The 19,335-nt window shown below is 37.9% G+C and overlaps 1 protein-coding gene across 1 annotated transcript; it reads left to right on the plus strand.

The window, feature by feature from the left end:
* The first annotated feature begins 14,548 nt into the window (after positions 1-14,548).
* DMRTA1 (DMRT like family A1) lies at positions 14,549-18,973 on the plus strand. The gene is made up of 2 exons (XM_030294444.1): positions 14,549-15,188; positions 17,868-18,973. The coding sequence occupies exons 1-2, from the start codon at positions 14,549-14,551 to the stop codon at positions 18,713-18,715; spliced, it is 1,488 nt and encodes a 495-aa protein (XP_030150304.1). The 3' UTR covers positions 18,716-18,973.
* The last annotated feature ends 362 nt before the right edge of the window (positions 18,974-19,335 follow it).

Genomic DNA, 19,335 nt, shown 5'->3' on the forward strand with positions numbered 1-19,335 from the left:
TCTCACGCACACACACAATAAATAAATAAACTTAAAAAAAAAAAACCCAGTTCTTTGAAGGCACACCAAATTCTCTTCAGTGATGCTGATATTTCTTGTTTGACCAGACTGATAGCATCTTAGAGAATATAGCAAAGAATCCTCTGTGTTTTGAAAAGTTTTTCAAAGGGAATAGCATGACTGGCACTGTTAACATAATTAAGCCAACTCACATTTTTCTGAATGCCTACATGTCGGGCATGACTCTAGGTATTTTGACATATATTATCTTATTTAATTTCTATGTACACTCCTCACTTTTACATGAGAAGGACATGGGTTGAGGGAAGTTACGCTATTGGATGGCAGTCAAGTTTGAACTTGTCTTTCTGACCTTTATTATTCCCAGTTGACAATCATACTTCTCTTGTGAGTATTCTTTCTTCTCTCATTGCTAAAATAGTCACAGTTGTCTTTGACCTTCTAGAGGGAAAGGGATTATCCTGAGAAGGTTAAGCATACTGAAAAAAAAAGAAAATTCTTTGTCACACAATTCCTACATCATGTCACAGTTATTACAATGGGGAATTATGATGGTTACTAAACACGAATGGTAAATGTTACATTTTTAAAATTATGATGCCAATGGCATGAGCATCTTGAGAGACAACCACAATATTTTACACTTATCCCTAATTAATCCAGCTACTCTTCCTCTATTTATTATCTTAGTAATTTACAGGATAAATTACTGTATTCTTATTTTCAATTTCTGTTCTGTATATCTACTGGGGGAACTCAGAGATTGTACATTAAAGATATTTTTAGCTTAAGGAGATTACTAAGAGCTCAGAATAAAGGTGGTCAAGACAATGTGATCATCAGTCTTTATATACCAGTTTTCAATTAAAGTAAAATAATTTATTATTAATGGATATTAGAAGAAACTTGACAGAGTAGATAATATCATGAGGCAGACATATAAATGTAAGTTGATATTTAGGCAGCCAGGTTTCATTTGAACTTCTCCAGACCAAATGTAAATAATTTTGAAACTCAGTGGATTTTAAAATTAGAGGTTAAACAGAAATTCATTCTATCTAAGTAAATCTACAAAATAGTAATAGTTGAAAGAGGCTGGTGCTATTAGTTTTATTTTGGTATTACTATTTTTCTTATAGAATTTTATGAGAATTGAATTTAATTGTTATAAAGCAAAACATTAAGGTAGATGGAATAATTGTGGTTATCATAACATTTATCATACTTTATTTAAATCTCCATGAGTTCTGAGGAGTCTCATTCAGGAAACTTTGTTTAAGGAAGATTGTTTTAATATTTGGGATTGGATGGTCAAGAGCCAAGAGACTTGAATGGGAACATCTTTCTAGTTCTGGAATTTCTCCTAAGTTGTGAACTGGAAAGAGTGCTTTTCTAACATCGGGATGATTTGACTCTGTATTTGCTGAAACATGGACCACCTTAAGTTGCCCTCTTTCCGTAATAACCTTAAATGAATAGGCAGGTACAGTAGAAATAGCTTGAGCTTGGGCACGGTCAACTTGCCGCATCTGCTTTGTTATGTCCAGACAGCAAGAGTGATAATTATCTCACAGGAATATTACAAAAAATCAATGAGATTCCATAACTAAATTACCCAGCATGGATTTTGACATATAGTAGATATTTAATAACTGTTTGTTGATTACATAAATTAGTGACAATTTTATGTAAAAACTAAGCAGCCATCTTTCTCCCATCAGAGAGAATACATAAGCAGAGTGAGGAGTTAAGAGCAATGCAAGGGAAAAAAAAATGAACAGTAGCATAATAAAGATAATAACAGACATTTTGACTTAAAAAACAAAAGTTCCTGAAATACTCATTGCCAAGTTCATAGGATAGAAAGTTTACTTCAATGTAGAATAGAAGTGGAACTATTTGAGAAAGAACTAGCTTCAGAGAAGGCAAAGATTCTGCCTGTATCCAGGTCATAGCCCAAGTTTGGCACATTGATTGATGTTCCACGAATCTTTAAATAAATCCTTAGGAATTAGAAGACAAAAACAACTGCACTGCCAAGAAAAAAAGCTATTATGTATTCATTAGTTTCAGGAAAATTTTATAAATTATTTTGACAAATGATAACGGGGTCAATTTTAAGAATATACCTCCTGCCCATAAGGGTAAAGTTACATGCTATCCCATTAAGACAGTTAGATGTGATTTACAAAAACCTTCAGACGACAGCCTCAAAAACCTTCTGAGGACAGTGCGCCAGGCAGCTCTCCTTTTGAGAACTAGCCCGCTGCAAGCAGGTTCACCACAGTGTCCATACCAATGTCAGACTGTCCTCAGGCTTCTCCCAGCCACTGACTAGAATCAGACCATTTCTGCCCAAAGCAGGATTCTTCTAACAGCCAGTCTCTGCTGTGGGGATCCCTGGGGCCTGACGGAGACATTCTCAGAGCTGTACTGCAGTCTGAGGCTCTTCCTGTACAACTGTCCTCCTGTGTTTCTTTCTGCTTGCGGGGGTCAGACCTGCATCATGGTCTAAGGCTCTTCTACCTGCTGTTGCTCCCTCTCCCCTTACACTTCTCAGGTGCTCCCCACTTCCCCATAAATTTCTTGCACTTCTAATTATGTCTTGGCATCTGCTTCCCAGAAAGCCCCAAGTGACATACATAGAATGCTAAACAGATGTGTTTCTATAGAATTAATTACTACCTAGCAATTAATGTTATATTATTAGACTTTTCCATGTATCTGGACATACAGATTTTTATACCAATAGACTATTTTTATACCAACAGACTCTTTATAATTAATGGATTATGGATTTTGTCTGATCACACACTTAAAGTGCATTCTGTAGTGAAATGAACTTTTTTTTCCATAGTCCCCTAAAATGATCCCAGATGCCCATGAGATCTCTCATACCTCGATCCTTTCCAGGCCTTCTCCATTCATTTCACTAATATGTACTTATTAATTGTCTATTAGGTGATCAAGGCACTGAGAACACAGTGGGAAACAAAATAGTCTTGTTTCTTATCCATATGGGAAGAGATAGGCACTAAATAATCATACACATACAAAAGAACTATAATAGCCTTATATATGAAAAAGGAAAAGTAAAAGAATGAATGAATAAAATTGAGAAGAAATAGAAAAGTAGGAGAGAAATAAGAAATTATGATGTCGTGGAAGTCAAGAGAAGATAATTTGAAGTATACTTAATTGTGTTATATACTTCTGAGAGGCCAAGGAGGTAAAGGATGGAAAACGTCCTTTGATCTGGTAGCATGGGAATCATAATCATTGCTGACCCCACTAAATGTTGTTGATGAAATGAAGGAATAGAGACCTGTTTGATGAGACAGGGCTTAATACTAGACGAGGAAGTGGGGACTAGATGAAGGATATAGACAGGTTTCTGAGGTTTGGTTGTGAAGGGAAAGTAGGAAGCAGCGGTATATTAAAATGGTGGAAGGAGGACTTTGCAAGATGGCAGAGACTAGAGCATGTTGGTAGCATATGACAAGGATCAGTTAAGAGACTAATGAGCAAAGAGGGGGATATCTGCTTTTTCCATCAGAAATTTCTCCTCTTGCTTTCCATCCCAAATCAAATTTCAAATGTCCATAGTTTGAGTGAAAATCTAACAGTCTCAGAAACTATTGATACATGTCTCTTTATCTGAACAGTGTGTAAAGCCTGATAAACTTTTCATTTTATAGGCATTTGAATAGGGCAGAAACTTCCTCAGCTAAAATGAAGCTACATATACATTTAAAAATACACAAGCTTAGGGGTGCCTGGGTGGCTCAGTCAGTTAAGCGTCCGACTTCGTCTCAGGTCATGATCTCATAGTTTGTGAGTTCGAGCCCCGTGTCAGGCTCTGTTCTGACAGCTCAGAGCCTGGAGCCTGTTTCAGATTCTGTGTCTCCCTCTCTCTCTGCCCCTCCCCCCTCATGCTCTGTCTTTCTCATCTCTCAAAAATGAATGAACATTAAAAAAAAATTAAAAAAACAATACCCAAGCTCATGGGACGCTTGGGTGGCTCAGTTGGTTAAGTGTTTGACTTTTGATTTCCGCTCAGGTCATGATTTCATGGTTCATGGGATCGAGCCCTGCGTCAGGTTCTGTGCTGATAGCATGGAGCCTGCTTGGGATTCTCTCACCCTCTTTGTCTGCTCCTCTCCACCCCCCTCTCTCTCTCAAAATAAATAAACTTTAAAAAATACTCAAGGTAAATACTTTGAGGGTGGTAGGTAGTGCCTAAAAGCTCATGTCATTCCATTGATTTTTAACAAATTCTACAGATACGGAAAACATTAAAAGAGAACCCCTGAGAGATTTGGAATTTTGAATGACTGGAGGATCTCACTTCACCTGTTTTAGGATTTCAAATGATTGAAGCTACTATGATAATAATGTGGATTTTGCCTTTAGAATTTAAGCTTTGTGCTTCTGAATTCATTACTGAGGCATGAAAACTTGAATGATCTCTGAGGAGTTTAACATTTGTAGTGTGGTGACTACCAAGTAGGGAAAACATTTTCATTTTGTCCCCTTAGTTGTTAAACATTTCCTAAAACTCAGTGAGAATTTTGAAGATCATATAAGAAGAAAATGAATTCAAGAATATGAATTACTGTTATTGAACCAAAATGGCTAGAGATGTTACTTTTTTCAGGCTTATTTTCTTATTCTGTTTCAGAGCTCTGTTGTTGGTAAAGCATGAATGTAGATATGAATTGTAATCTATCAGTAGAGAAAACTAATCCATGCTAAGGTTATTTTGAACACTCAAGATTCCATAATTCTGCATTAAATTCCTTCCTTTAGAGACCTCAGAGACTTGGTCTCAGTGTTGCAAATGTGCTTTAAAAATCTTTCTTTAAAAATTCAAGAAAGTTTTGTATTGATACTAATATAGAACCATAGCATTTTAAGCCAGGAAGGGGCTTTGGGAATCCTTTATGGCTCTTAATCTAAAAGGGTGCTTGAAATGCTATATAAAATTTTGTTCATATCTTCACAGGTCAGATTCTCATAGATTTCATTAGATTCTTAAAGTGACTGACATAGAAGAAAAAGACATCTGAAACAGCATTTTATAGAGGAAAAAACCAAATACCTTGAGAACCAAGGCCTTTCCCAATGTCACACAAAATTTTAGTGGGGCATTTTATATTAAATGACATTCATTTCATTCTAAGGTCCACAAAATCAAACCAGACATTTTCTTTTTTTTTTTTTTTTTTTTACTGTCCAAGTCATTTATGAGGTTTGGTGTGAATGACTCTACTATACTGTGTAGGTGCTTTGGCAAAGTTTTGATTTTATTTATAGGAAAAATTAAAAAAGTAAGGGAGATAGACATCTTTGCCTTTACTGGGAAACATAAATAAAAGACTATTAAAATGAAGTTTATTAAATTAGATGCTGAGAGGAAAGCTGCATTGGTATTTTGCATTGCACTAGCCCCATGCTAACATAACCAGTTCAAATCAGAAGAAATGGGATGTGTCCACTATTTTTATGTTTTTCTGTTTCAGAAGTGCAGTGAATAGACACCTCTGTAGAGCCCAGCTGCGATTTCCATTGACTTAATGAGTTCTTAATGCACCCCATTGTGCCTCAGTATTCGAGAAACATATGGCACATTTATCTCTTAACTATAGATTTGACTTTTTATTGTATATTTTCCACCTGTGACTTAATAGCGTCTTTAAGAAATCATATATATATATAAATATATATATATATATGTCATACACATATATGGCAATGGTGCTATTTGTATGGATATATGCAAAAATGGCTTTTTTCTTAAATATTCCAGTAACTCTATGTTCTAGAAAGGAAAAACGAAAAACAACATAAAAACCCACCCTCCTTTTAATGCAATTGTAAATGTTTAAGGCTTTTTGCAAAAGTAATAAGAATATAGAGAAAGTTACAACAAAAGGTTTAAGGTCACTAACTTAAACCTTTGTTTTGTTACCTTTATCAGTAACAAAAGGTTTAAGGCAGGATATCATGAAATAATTGCACAAATGGCCTAAAAAATTAAACATGGACATTTTACAATACAAAGATATTAAGTCAATAAAAGATGTCTTAAGAACAGAAATGCAGGGGCACTTGGGTGGCTCAGTCGGTTAAGCGTTCAATTTCAGCTCCGGTCATGATCTCTTAGTTCATGGGTTCGAGCCCCGCGTTGGGCTCTATGCTAACAGCTCAGAGCCTGGAGCCTGCTTCGGATTCTGTGTTTCCCTCTCTCTCTCTCTCTGCCCCTCCCCAACCCTCTCTCTGGCTCCTTCTAAATAAAGGTTAAAAAATTTTTAAAAATTGAACAGAAATGCAATAATCAGGGATTCAGAAAAAAATGGGAGAACATCAATAAATAGATAAGTTTCTTTTTTTTTTTTTTTTGGTAGTGATTTTTCTGAACCTCATTTGATAATGAATCTCGAGTTACAAGTCCTCACATAAATCTTAGTACACCATTATAGATGACTAATTATTGTAAAGCCCAACATGAGAATTAAGTAATTCCCTGGGGCCACCTGAAAGAGCCCAATGTTAACTGCCTTAATGGCACTGGGTTTTGATGTGCAGCTATTATTTTCCAAGCTTTGACTTTGAAGACATTGATCAAAAAATGCCACCTTCTACCACGCACAATACCCCTGTCAGAGGCCTGACAACACCTCATCACAACCACCTTCTGCTCACAAAGAAATGAGTTTCAAAACCAAAAGATTGAATGGCTAAAAGCCAGGGAGGAACTGATTTACCATATTGACTTCTTATTTAGAATCCTCGTTGTGAATGGAAGCCATTTTTGTTTTTTGTTTTGTTTTGTTTTGTTTCTTACATAGCTTTTTAATTGGGACACTTCTAATGAAAGTTCCAGAAGACAGACTCTGGCACAGCAAAGGATAGAAGAGAAAAAGGCAGATGTGTAGCCTTTCAAAGTTAATTTCATCATATTTTCTGATAACTGATGAAAAATTATTTTCTAGGTCCTATGGTAATTCCTCATGAAGAAATACGGATTTGAGGATATTTGAGGAATTGATTTACATATCTTATTTGTGTTCAATCAGTGTAATACAATAGGAAATAGCACATCAAAATGTTTCTTTTTTTTAAAGTTAACTATTTTGTTTTCTAAAATGGACATAAATGAACTTCTCTTTTGTAAATTTTTATTTTGGGAAAGGCTTTAACCATTTTTTTCCAATGCTGAATGGCAGGGTCTTACAAAACTTTCTTTGAGAGGAAAAGAACATCTTTGAATTGAATGTCAGGTTTTGAAAGGGGTAAAATTCAATATCTAATCTGACTTGATGATGCTTGAGAGTAAAAGGAAAAAAACATGTTTGAATTTCTGGTGGTATAAATCATAAATAAAGATAGGGAAAAACAACCTAAAAACCCCATCATCAAACTTTAGTAAAAGAAGATGTGCTGGGTGCCTGGGGGGCTCAGTTGGTTAAACATCTGACTTTGGCCCAGGTCATGATCTCAGGGTTTGTGAGTTCAAGCCTCACATCTGTCAGCACAAAGCCTGCTTCAGATCTTCTCTCCCCTTCTCTCTTTGCCCCTCCCGTCTCGCTCCCTCGTGCATATGTGCGTGCACGCTCTCTTTCTCAAAATAATAAACATTAAAAAAAAGAAGATGTGCCAAGTATGGCACTTCGAATTCCTCTTTCTTTCTCTCTTCACACTTTTTTTTAAATGGGACTGTTGATAACTGAAATAAGGTACATTCTCAGGGTTGCTCGTGGGTCATCCAAGAAGTACCCCTTCTGAGTAACTGTATCATGGGCAGCTCTGCCTCATGGGCTGCTTCGTGAATCTGTACTACAGTAGAACTAATCTGACTTCTGGGGGGGAGGAGTCTGAACTCTAGACTATCTTGAGGACTTCTGTTTGAAACTTTTTTTCACTTGTAAAATTAGGGTAATGTAATTGGCCTCAATAAGGTGATTATGAGTATTAAAGGACATAATGTATAAAGTCCACACATGGCACATGATACAGAAAAACCAACCCTTGAAAGGTAGTTATAGTAATAAGAGAGATAGCCTTCATATATAGAAGATCCTTTAAGATGGTAACATTTTTTGGGGGAAACTTACTGATTAATGGCTGTTTTTAAAATGAACTTACCTAGCATGCAATTTTTAATTAGGCTTCTTACTAAAAAGCTTCAGTGTTTAATATGTGCTGTTCATTCTGTTAGGATCTTTAGCAGCCACATAAAGGGCTTTCACATACTTCCTGAGTGAAACTGTGTTGCTGTTTATTTAAGGACTGAATTCTGAGGAAATGTTTTCACATACATTAATTTATGAAAGTGAGTTCTATTCAGTGTAAGACAAATCACAGAGCTTATCTCCACCCCTGAGCATGAATTTACTTTAAATATCCTATGAGTTAAAAAATAGAACAAGGATTTCATAAGTTCTGAGTCCTATTTACACGATAGACTTAGATCCATTAGAGTGAACTAAATAAGGAGCATAGCTTTGAACATGTGCTTATGCAATTAACCACGATGGCACCAAGGTTTCTTGTTATAGTCTCAGTCAACAGCACTCTTTTATAAATAATTGTTTAAATCGGCAAGCTCACAAAAGGCCATGTAATTTACTCAAAAAACCATCAGCGTATGTTACGGTGATTGGGGCTTTTGCCATACTTTGCTTTAATTCCTCCCAATACTCAACCAGAATTTCCAAAATGGTGATTATCTTACTATGAATTGAAACCTTGTAGAATTATTTTCCTAATGGAACTATGGGTTATCACTGTTAGAAAGCAGCTTCCATTTCCTAGTAAGAAAACCACTGCCATGTAAAAGGAAAAAATGGAATACATGGAAGGATGATGAATTGAACTGCATACTAAAATTAAAATCCACATGACCTCTTCAGGAAAAAAACTTGGTAACGTAAGTCAAAAGCTTTAAAAGTATTCAGAACCTTTAATTCAGTACTTTTATTTATAGCAATTTATTCTAAGGAGGTAATTTGAAATATAGAAAACACTTCCAAGTCACATATTCATCCATTTCTTATTTAAAACAGGGAGAGAATGAAACATTATAAATGTCCTAAAGTTGGGGCGCCTGGGTGGCTCAGTTGGTTAAATGTCAGACTTTGTCCTAGGTCCTGATCTCATCTTTCACAAGTTCGAGCCCTGCGTTGGGTCTGTGCTCACAGCTTAGGGCCTGGAGCCTGTTTCAGATTCTGTGTCTCCCTCTCTCTCTCTACTCCCCCCCCCTCCTCCCCTCACACTCTGTCTCTCTCAAATATAAAAAAACATTAAAACAATTTTTTAATTAAAAAAAAATAAATGTCCTAAAGTAGAAGAAGTAATTATTGTATGACTAAGGAAAGTTATATAGCTGTTAGAGCTGATGTTTGCAAAATGCTGTTAAAATGGGAAATGTTTATCATTAAGTTAAAACTATTGTATATACAACATTATAAATTTTTTTATGCAGAAAAATAGTAGAAGTAAAGAAACACATTAATCCATCACATTCATAAGCAACAATATGTACTTAGATCTAAACATACTGAGAAGTACTGAATACAGTACAGTGGCATTAAAAGCATAACTGTAGAGTTTCACAAGACCTCTTCTTTTTTTAAAAAAGTTGTCATAAAGTACCTTATTTGATGTTAAACAAAAGTACAGAAGACAAAGTAAACAATAAACCATACTTAAAAAGAAATCACACTCCAGCTTATATAAGCCCCACAGAGGTAAACCTGGAAAAGATTAATTTCTAGTGGACTGGAAATTACTTCTCAAGAATTTCAGAATACAAAGGAAAAGTAATGTGATATTAGTGCTTATTCAGCCAACTGACAAGTAAATCCTGTAGCATCCATTCTTTATTTATTTTCAAAGAGGTATTGAGTGTTTACTATGTGCTGGGCATTTAGAAATGGATACGGAAAAAAAAAATGGTACTTCTCCATTCCCTGTCTTTGTTAGTTTCTTATGATACCAGGTAAGTGTCTTCAACTTGTATGCAAAGAGCTCATAAAGCAACAAAGGAAAACACATTTTACTCTATTTTGTAATCGGTGTCCCCTTGATGGGGTAGGTGCAGGAATAATATATGTGGTCTCCAGCTGGCTTCTTGCCATCCCAGAGCAAGGGATCAGAGATGATGTCCTTTGATGAAGTTCTGTTTCCTAAAATGCACAATGCTGTGGTTAGTTACAGCTCTGGTATGATGAATTATCTCTCCTCACCTTCAGAGTAGTTTCAGGAGGGAGCATTTACCAATAGATACTGGGTTTTGGAGAGTGGTATCTCTTGGCCAATTATATATACATCACCAAATATGTTTTTTCTTACCCCAACAATACTCCAGGAAAGGCTGTGTCCCAGAGGAGGCCCATTTCTTCCCAGACCTGGGATGCCTAGCCATTTGATGAACCATAGTCCAATGGCTAAAATTTTTGTCAGTCTGCAGACTGTGGTCTCTCAATCATGATTAACGCTCAATTACTTTTTGAAGAACCTCAGGCAAAGAGATGTGTAGTTCAAACCCCTCAAAACTGGCAGAACGTGACATTAGCATACATAGTATGGCTCTGGAAAGCCTTGGGAGTAGATAGACTATACAAGGTTTGCTTACATATGTTCTGAAGCCATGGAGTGAATTGTACATGTTTATCCGTGAAAGGAGAGACAATTTTGAGCCTTTCCTTCCAAATCCCCAGTTCTCTTGCCAAAAGCTTCCAGCCAAGCTAAGTATATATATTTTAATTTTATCCTTTACCAGCAGGTTAGTCCAGGCTATTTTCCCTCAAGAGAGATGCTTTGACAGAGGCCTTAGAAGGGTAATAATGTGGTCCTTTGGAGATTAAGAACATTAATGAAATGTAATTTCCGACTACGGTTGGCAAATGAAATGAACCACAGACTTGGAAGTATCCTTGAAGATGACTTAATGTTTTCAGTTGTCAGTGAGAAAAGTAAAGCTGAGAGTGTAACTCTCCAATTCAAGCTGTCCTAGCTTAGTTGAGATCCAGGCCTGTGTTTGCAATTGCTGCTTCACACTTCCAACTCCTCTGTGCTGATTGGTTGGTTCTGGGAACCAACAAAACATGGCAGTTAACTGTAAGCGTTTAGGGTGGACGAGGAATTCAAGTAGAAATGAATCATTTAAAAAGGTACATTAATGTCTTTGAACTTGGGAGAGATTCTATTTATTCCCTTTCTTCCTTCTGATATGCCTTACATTTCCCATTTATCAGACCGGTCTTTTTTTTTTTCTTTCTTTCTTTATTTTGAAAAAAATTGTACATGACATATTTGTGATACTTGGACACAGTTTAATTAAAAACATGTTTCTTCTTATCACCTTTTCATTTGATGAAACTTGCCACTGTTAAATTGCAGCTGTTAACATCTTCTCAGTGACTTATGAGAACAGTCACAGTACTCAATTGCTGTGAGAGTAAAAAGAAAAAAAGTATACATAATTTGAGAAAAAGAGAGAATGTGTCATACTGTTAAGGGGAGAGATTCAAGTTTTCCAGTGTGTTTAAGAAGAAATACAAGTGTTTAAAATCATTGCTCTGGCTTTGGGTGCTAAGTTTAGGATTATCTTTGTTCAAAATACTTTCACATTATTCTATGCCTTTTTTTCCCCAGAGGTAACGGGGTTTTATTTTTGATAACGACCTTATCATAGTGTAACTGCCAAATAATAAACTGCAAATATATAATGTACACAGTTTGGTAAATTTTGACATACGTATACACACAAAATCATTATCACAATTAAAATAATTAAATGTATTCGTCATCTCCAAAAGTTTCCTTTGATCCCTTGTAGTCCCTCCTACTCATCTTTCACTGTCCCTGTACAACCTCTTTCCAGCTGCATATAGATGTCCAATCATTTCAGCAAAATTTGTTTGGAGAAAACAATCTGTTTTCCATCCACCAGATTGTCTTTGTACCTTTGTATAAAATCAGTTCTCTATGTACGGGTGCATCTATTTCTAAAATCTATTTTGTCACATTGGTTGATTTTTCTATCTTTTCACCAATGCTACACACTGTTTTGACTACTGTAACTTCGTAATAAGTTTTGAAAAAGGTATTTTTAGCCTTGCAACTTTATCTGTGGCTATTCTAGGTCCTTCTTTTGCATTTCCATGCGGATTTTAGAATGCGTTTGACAATTTCTACCAAGAAAAGTCTGCTGGAATTTTAACTGAAATCGAATTGATCTATAGATAATTTAGGTGGAATTGTCTTCTTAACAATATTGAGTCTTCTGCCCCATGGACGTGGTAGATCTCTCCATTTATTTAGGTCTTTAATTTTTGACACCAAAATTTATTAATTTTCAGTCTTTCACACACTGATTATTTATCATTTAAATAAACGCATTTTATTTAAATATTTACTTAAAAATTGTTTTCACTTCCTTGGATGAAAACCAATATCACTTGCCATGATTGGAAGGTAACTTTGATAATCAAATAAACAGAAAAATAGTGTTAGATTTCAGGTAAACACTGGTACTTGCTGAGGCTCTTAAATTTTTTTTGTTAAAAAGCATAATTAACAAGTCTTTAAAGATTCTAAAGACGTACTTACACCAAGCTGATCCTTTTCCTTTATGTACCCAAGTCCTACAAATAATAGGAAAAGGGAATTTTAATGACCCATGTAGCACTAAAAACTCATTTCTCTAATGTTGGATATGAGTTCCATAGTTAGGGAATAACTAGCTATTAGATAGGAGTGGCTTGAGCAAAGATCTAGGATTATGAGAAAATTTGAGGAGTATAGAATCTGCAAGGTTAGAAATTCTTAGAGTGGTAGTTTTAAGCCTTGGTTGTATATAATCATCACCTCGAGAGTTTAGAAGACTCAGGCCAAAAGAATCAGAATATTTGGATTGGAGCATCTATATCTTTTAAAAGTTACCTAGGTAGTTCCAGTGCTTAGGAAGGGTGGAAAATCTCTGTGATAGAATGTTAGGATATTAATATGGGAGGATGTTGATGGTGGTGATGGTATTAAGTGGGCAGGCAGGAGAAAGCCCAGATTGATTAGCAGTGTCTGCCCTGGATGTCAGTGGTTGTGATGCTAAAAATGTCATTGTTACTTGCCATCTTAGGGCTAGAGTATGAATTGCCTGTCAAGGTAGCTGAATATTATTTTGAAGAACTGACAGAGCCCTGACTCTCCTTTCCATTAAGAACAAACACTCATGAATGTTCTGCTTCAGATGCTCTTTCAGTTTAAAAGCAGTATGATCTTTTCCTGCATTTAAGGGCATTAAATGCATATTTTAAGAGTCCTTATTATGATAGCATATTTAAATGCTAAATGACCTTTCCCCATACTTTACAATAGAAATGTGAAGTATTTTTGAAGCGGCTGTAACACAGTTGCTGCCTATAACGAGTTCCACATAAGAAATGCATAGACTTCTTTGGGCAGCAGCACGTGTAACACGAGTAATCCAGATTTGCATTTGTAAATAAAGTGAATGAGAAGAATCCGAATGTGAGTGGATTCCCTTCATTATTTATGCATTATTTTGATGCAGTCCTAAGTAAGACCCGTTTAAAATAAGGCATCTTTGGGGCACCTGGGTGGCGCAGTGGGTTAAGCATCGGACTTCCGCTCGGGGGATGATCTCACGGTTTATGGGTTCAAGCCCTGCATCGGTTCTGTGCTGACCACTCAGAGCCTGGAACCTGTTTTAGATTCTATGTCTCCCTCCCTCTCTGCCCCTCCCCTGCTTGTGCTCTGTCTGTCTCTCAAAAACAAAAACAAAAACAAAACAAAACAACACTAAAAAAATTAAAATAAGGTATCTTTCAGGTGGGTAATATTTGCCATCTGTCAAGCTCTGTTTTCTCCCTAACATTGGCCATACTACTATCCTGAAAACTTCACCTGGAAAGGAAAAGAAAAGACAAGTCCACATCCAAATCCTCAAACTTGCTTTGGAGAAGCGTGGGACTGAGGAAAGGAGAACTTCAACCTTGCTTAAATTTAAGAAGGGCAGAAAGAGGCATGGCAGAGGGCTGGAAGGTGGTGTCATAAAAATCTACGCTGAGCAATTGGTGGGGAGGCAAGTGGGAGAAAAGGGCTCCTCTGGGGAAGGCACCTTTGCAGCCCTTCGGGACAGTTTCTTGCGTCGCCCGCTGTCCCTCCTCCCAGGCAGCCCCCACTCTCCGCCCGGCCCTCCCTCCCAGGGCTTCAGCGCTGGGCCTGGAGACCTGGTGGGCGGGGAAGCGTCTCCCGCCCTGCTTTCTCCCGCGCAGAGGGCGCGCGGAGCACAGGGGCATTAACTTAGCGCCCCGGGACTCTTAAGAGGCTTACTGGGCATCTGCGCCTCTTAGCGTCCCCAGCCCCCGGCCGGAGTTGCGTCAAACTTTGCCCGTGTGTGGGTGGGAGGCAGCGGGACCGCGGCCGGTCCTGCCGCACCCCGCTGCCGGGCAGGGTTAGCTGTGGACGGCGCACTTTGCTCGACAGGCACTTCTCAAGAATGGAGCAGTCACAGTGTGGCAGCAGAGACCGCAGCGGCAGCGGCCGACCCCACCTGGCCCCGGGGCTGGTGGCGGCCGCCCCTCCGCCCCCGTCTCCGGCGTTGCCAGTGCCCCCGGGGATACCGGTTCCTCCAACTTTCCTGCGGCCGCCCAGCCTCTTTCTGCGGGCAGCCGCAGCCGCCGCGGGAAGCGGGGGCTGCGCGCCGGCTCCCGGACTGGAGAGAGGGGTGGGCGCCGTGGGCTGCGGCTATCCGCGGACACCCAAGTGCGCCCGTTGTCGCAACCACGGCGTCGTGTCGGCACTCAAGGGCCACAAACGCTTCTGCCGCTGGCGGGACTGCGCGTGTGCCAAGTGCACCCTGATAGCCGAGCGCCAGCGCGTCATGGCCGCCCAGGTGGCGCTGCGCCGGCAGCAGGCCCAGGAGGAGAGCGAGGCCCGGGGGCTGCAGAGGTTCCTGTACCCGGGGCCCTGCGGGCCCGGGGGTCGGACACCCGGAGGCGGCAGCCTAACGGAGAATTCCCAGGCCTCGAGCGGCCGTGTGGCGGTGACGACGCTGGGACTGGGTGCCCTGAGACACACTGATCTGGCGACCCCTGCTTTCCAAGTTGTCCAGCCAGATAATATGGAGGAAAACCAAGGTGAGTTGGTCTTTCCATCTACTCTTTGCAAAGAAAAATGGTTGTTTTGGAGAAAAGCGCTTGGAAAGAAGTAGCCATGCCTCCGTGGTGGGCGAGAAAAGTTGTTTAAAAGAAGCATTCATTTAAGTTCTCGGAAACTGCACTGTAAGATAAACGTTAATGAGGGTGCTAGAGACGCATCACCTTGGAAGGGCGTTTTGTACTCTTAGCGGATAGGAGAAGATCCTGTAAAAGGGAAGCGTGAGTGATTAGATGAGCAACTCATGCTGGGAATGGAGTTTGCACCCAAGTTGCTCTTAACTTTGCGTGAGTTAGAACTTTAAGCGGGCATGGGGTGAAAGCGTAGTGCTCTATACTCCTTTCAGTTTTAAAACCAGAGTTAATCTCACAGTGGTGCTGGGAAATTCACTGATTGTTGGGAATACAGTTCCTCATCTCTGGGGCAAAGCTTTGGTGCCAGCTAGAAGTGGAGAAATCTACCAAACCCCTTTTAACCTTCTTCCCTTACCTTAAAAATTTTAATCACCTCCTCCAACTGTTTGTCAGCCTCCAAAAGTGTAGAAATTCTAGCTGTAATATTTGAAGTTTCAACTCTTTCCTACAGGAGAGAAATTTAAGTTTCCCAGATTTGGGAAACCATTAGGGAGAAGTCCAATATTAGGAATTTATTTTCCAAGGATTTTTAATTTTTTCTCTTATTTATTGACTGCAAAACACCTACATCCTCTGCATTAGGTAAAAAAAGATATCTGTATTTTTTTAATTAGAGTTAAATAAAGTTTTCCTGCTGATGTAAATCTCACTGTATTTTAGTGAATTTCCCAGCCCTAACACTAAGCAGTGAAAATGTCATTTCAGTATTTTTGTATATATTCAAGACAAGTTGTGTCATATGAAATTCTGTGATAATGAAAAGTAAATCATTAATTGGAAAACTTCCTTGAATTGTGAATATTGCAGATCTTGGATCACAGGATGTACTTTTGAAAAAGACTATCTCTGTATTTAGATATGGCATATTTGATTTTGTGTTCACCTATGCCAGTGTTTTGCCCATATTCTAGTTCATTTCAGTGGACTAAATAGACTATTTCTTATGAAAAATCAAAGAGTGCCAAAAACAAACTCATTAAACACATAGTAACTGCTATAAAAAAAGTAAAAGTTAAAATTCTGTAAACTAAATGAACAATGAAATCTGGCTGCTAAATCTCTGCTAGACATTGATTTATATGTTTTTTGGGGGCGAGAGAGCAAAGTGTTCTGTTTTCTAGGGTCAAGTATTTTATTCTTTGCCTCAGTTGACCTCCTCTTTTCAAAAGCCATCCCTATAAGCCATTCTAAACTGACTGCCTCATGTTATCCAATATCCATAAACTGCAATATTCTATTTAATTTACTCATTAGACAAAAACCAATGAGTGATTCAGAGGTGAATAAGATTTTCCTACACACAAAAAACTTACATACAAAAGAAGGAAGACTATATATACCCCAAACCTACAATACAAGACAACCTATACAATGATAAAAGTAAAGAGGTAAAACCAGGTATAGGAGTTGAGAGAACAGAGAGATGATGTAAATGGTATCACATATCTTAAAGATATCTTATTTTCTGGATAGTCTTATGCAATCAGTATTTTATTACATTATTTTGTACTCTGTGAGGGCAGCATACTAACAAAAATTATTTTGTGCATAAATTGCTGTAGATATGAAATTTTGACACCTTACATGTTCGGAGGGCATATTTAGTGAGTCATAGACTCTGAGTACCCCACTTGACAGTTTACTCTTTCTAATGGAAATAGAGATCAAGTATAAGATAAGAGGAAATGTAAACCAAATTAAAAGTTGTTTAGTGAATGTATACATTATTATTATTTTCCTGGCATAAGCTATATAAAAGGGCATTAAAATATTACTGTTATTAATATTAATATGTTCAACATGTTGAGGCATAAAATCAGATTTTTGTATAAAAATATTTTTAGAAAACTTACCTTAATGTTGGGAGTTGTGATTTGAAACAAATAACATATTGACACTTTGAAGATATGTACAGATTACAATAGTGCAATAGTGCAGTTTATAATTTTCTTTTAGAAACAATTTGATTGGGGGCACCTGGGTGGCTCAGTAGGTTGAGCGTCCGACTTTGGCTCAGGTCATGATCTCACGGTTCGTGAGTTCGAGCCCCGTGTCGGGCTCTGTGCTGATGGCTCAGAGCCTGGAGCCTGCTTCCGATTCTGTGTCTCCTTAGTTCTTTTTTGCATAGTGTCATTTTGAAAAAATAGCTCACTGGGATAACAATGAAATTTGGGTGACAATCACCAAGTAGTGCAAATACTGTGAGATATTGATCTTATGCTAATAGTTGGGGTAATAATAGACTTTTATCTTCTGATCCCTAAATTAACTACAGCATTTGAATATATAATTTTGTGACCCTGAAATGACATAATAAATAGCATTTCCCCATTGTTCCAATACCTGCATTTCTGAATGACTTTTTAAACTTCTTGTTCATTAAAATTTCTTGCAGTAAATAAATATTACTAATATGCTCTGAGTAAATGAATTATCTTATCCAGCATTATTTTTGAGTAGGTAGTACTATTTTTGGGGAAATTTTCCTTTATTTGATTCCTTTTTTTTTTTTTTTCTCTCCCCCAGAACTAAAAGAGAGTAAATATGAATCATGCCAGAGTGGACAAGAAGTGCCAGTCTCCAAATCCCATCAACGTACTCTGGGATCCTCTCCTAAGCCTAATGGTGTCATTGGAAAACAAAACATCAGGCCGTCTATTTCAGAAAACTCAATGAAGGATGATAGCATTCAGCCTCCTCACCCTGGGGAGTTATCAGGAGGGGAAGAGAGTCCCAGGTCCCTGTCATCATCTGATTTGGAATCAGGAAATGAAAGTGAGTGGGCCAAAGACTTCACTGCTACCAGAGCCAGCCTTCCCACACTGTCCTCAAGACCAAGAGACCCTCTTGATATCCTTACCAGGATTTTCCCAAGTTATAGGCGTAGCCGACTAGAAGGCATTCTGCGGTTCTGCAAAGGGGATGTGGTCCAAGCCATTGAACAGGTCCTAAATGGGAAGGAGCACAGACCAGACACCAGGGACCTAGCAAGCTCAGGAGAATTGGCAAATACAGCTTTTCAGAGAGCTTCAAATTTTAGTTTAGGTGGAATTGGTTTTGGAACTCTAGGGAATAAATCAGCTTTCTCTCCTCTTCAGACTACGTCTGCCTCTTATGGAGGTGATTCACATCTCTACAGCTTAAACCCCAGACTAGGTATCAATCCGTTACGGCTGGCATATTCCTCTCCAGGAAGAGGGCTATCTGGTTTTATGTCTCCTTACCTAACTCCGGGGTTGGTACCAGCACTGCCTTTTCGGCCAGCTTTGGATTATGCATTTTCAGGAATGATTAGGGATTCTTCCTACCTTCCTAGCAAAGACTCCATAACTGGTGGCAGATTGTATTCCAGGCCAAATCAGGACAGTCTGTAATATTTCTGCCTATTCTCTCTTTCTGGAACATTTCTAGAAGCATGCAACACAACCCTCACATCCACAGCTATTAATGTGTACATTCTGTATGTGAGTGGATGACTAGGCCTTATATTTCTTTTTACAACCAATATGATAGATTTGAGATCTAAAGACTTTTCTTTAGCATTTATTAAGTGAAAGAAGCATTTAAACATTATACGTGCCTTGAATAAAGCCATTTCAGGAAATATTTTTACTTTAATGAATTTTCTCCCTAAAATATCAGTTGTAAGAATTCCTGTTTTAAAACTATACTTGTTTTTATTTTATTGAAAAATGGAGTTTATAGTTGTAAAATGTTTATAAGGGTTAAAGTAACCCAGTATATAAAATGAACTAACAGGAAGAATTGAAAAGTTGAGATAATTCCAAATAACTATTACTTTGAACTTTTTCTTCCCTTCTGTTCCTTGTACACAGGAGAGAAAAAACTTATTTAAAGTATTTTAAAGAATTTTATTCACATTTAAGTGGTTAGTAATAAGTAAAACTTTTGAGAAATTTAAATTCCTTATTTTTTTTCTGTATGTTTTATTTTCATTCATTTGTGCCATTTGTGATAACAAGTGCCATTAATA

The sequence above is a fragment of the Lynx canadensis genome, chromosome D4, assembly GCF_007474595.2.
Source record: "Lynx canadensis isolate LIC74 chromosome D4, mLynCan4.pri.v2, whole genome shotgun sequence".
Classification (NCBI taxonomy): Eukaryota; Metazoa; Chordata; class Mammalia; order Carnivora; family Felidae; genus Lynx; species Lynx canadensis.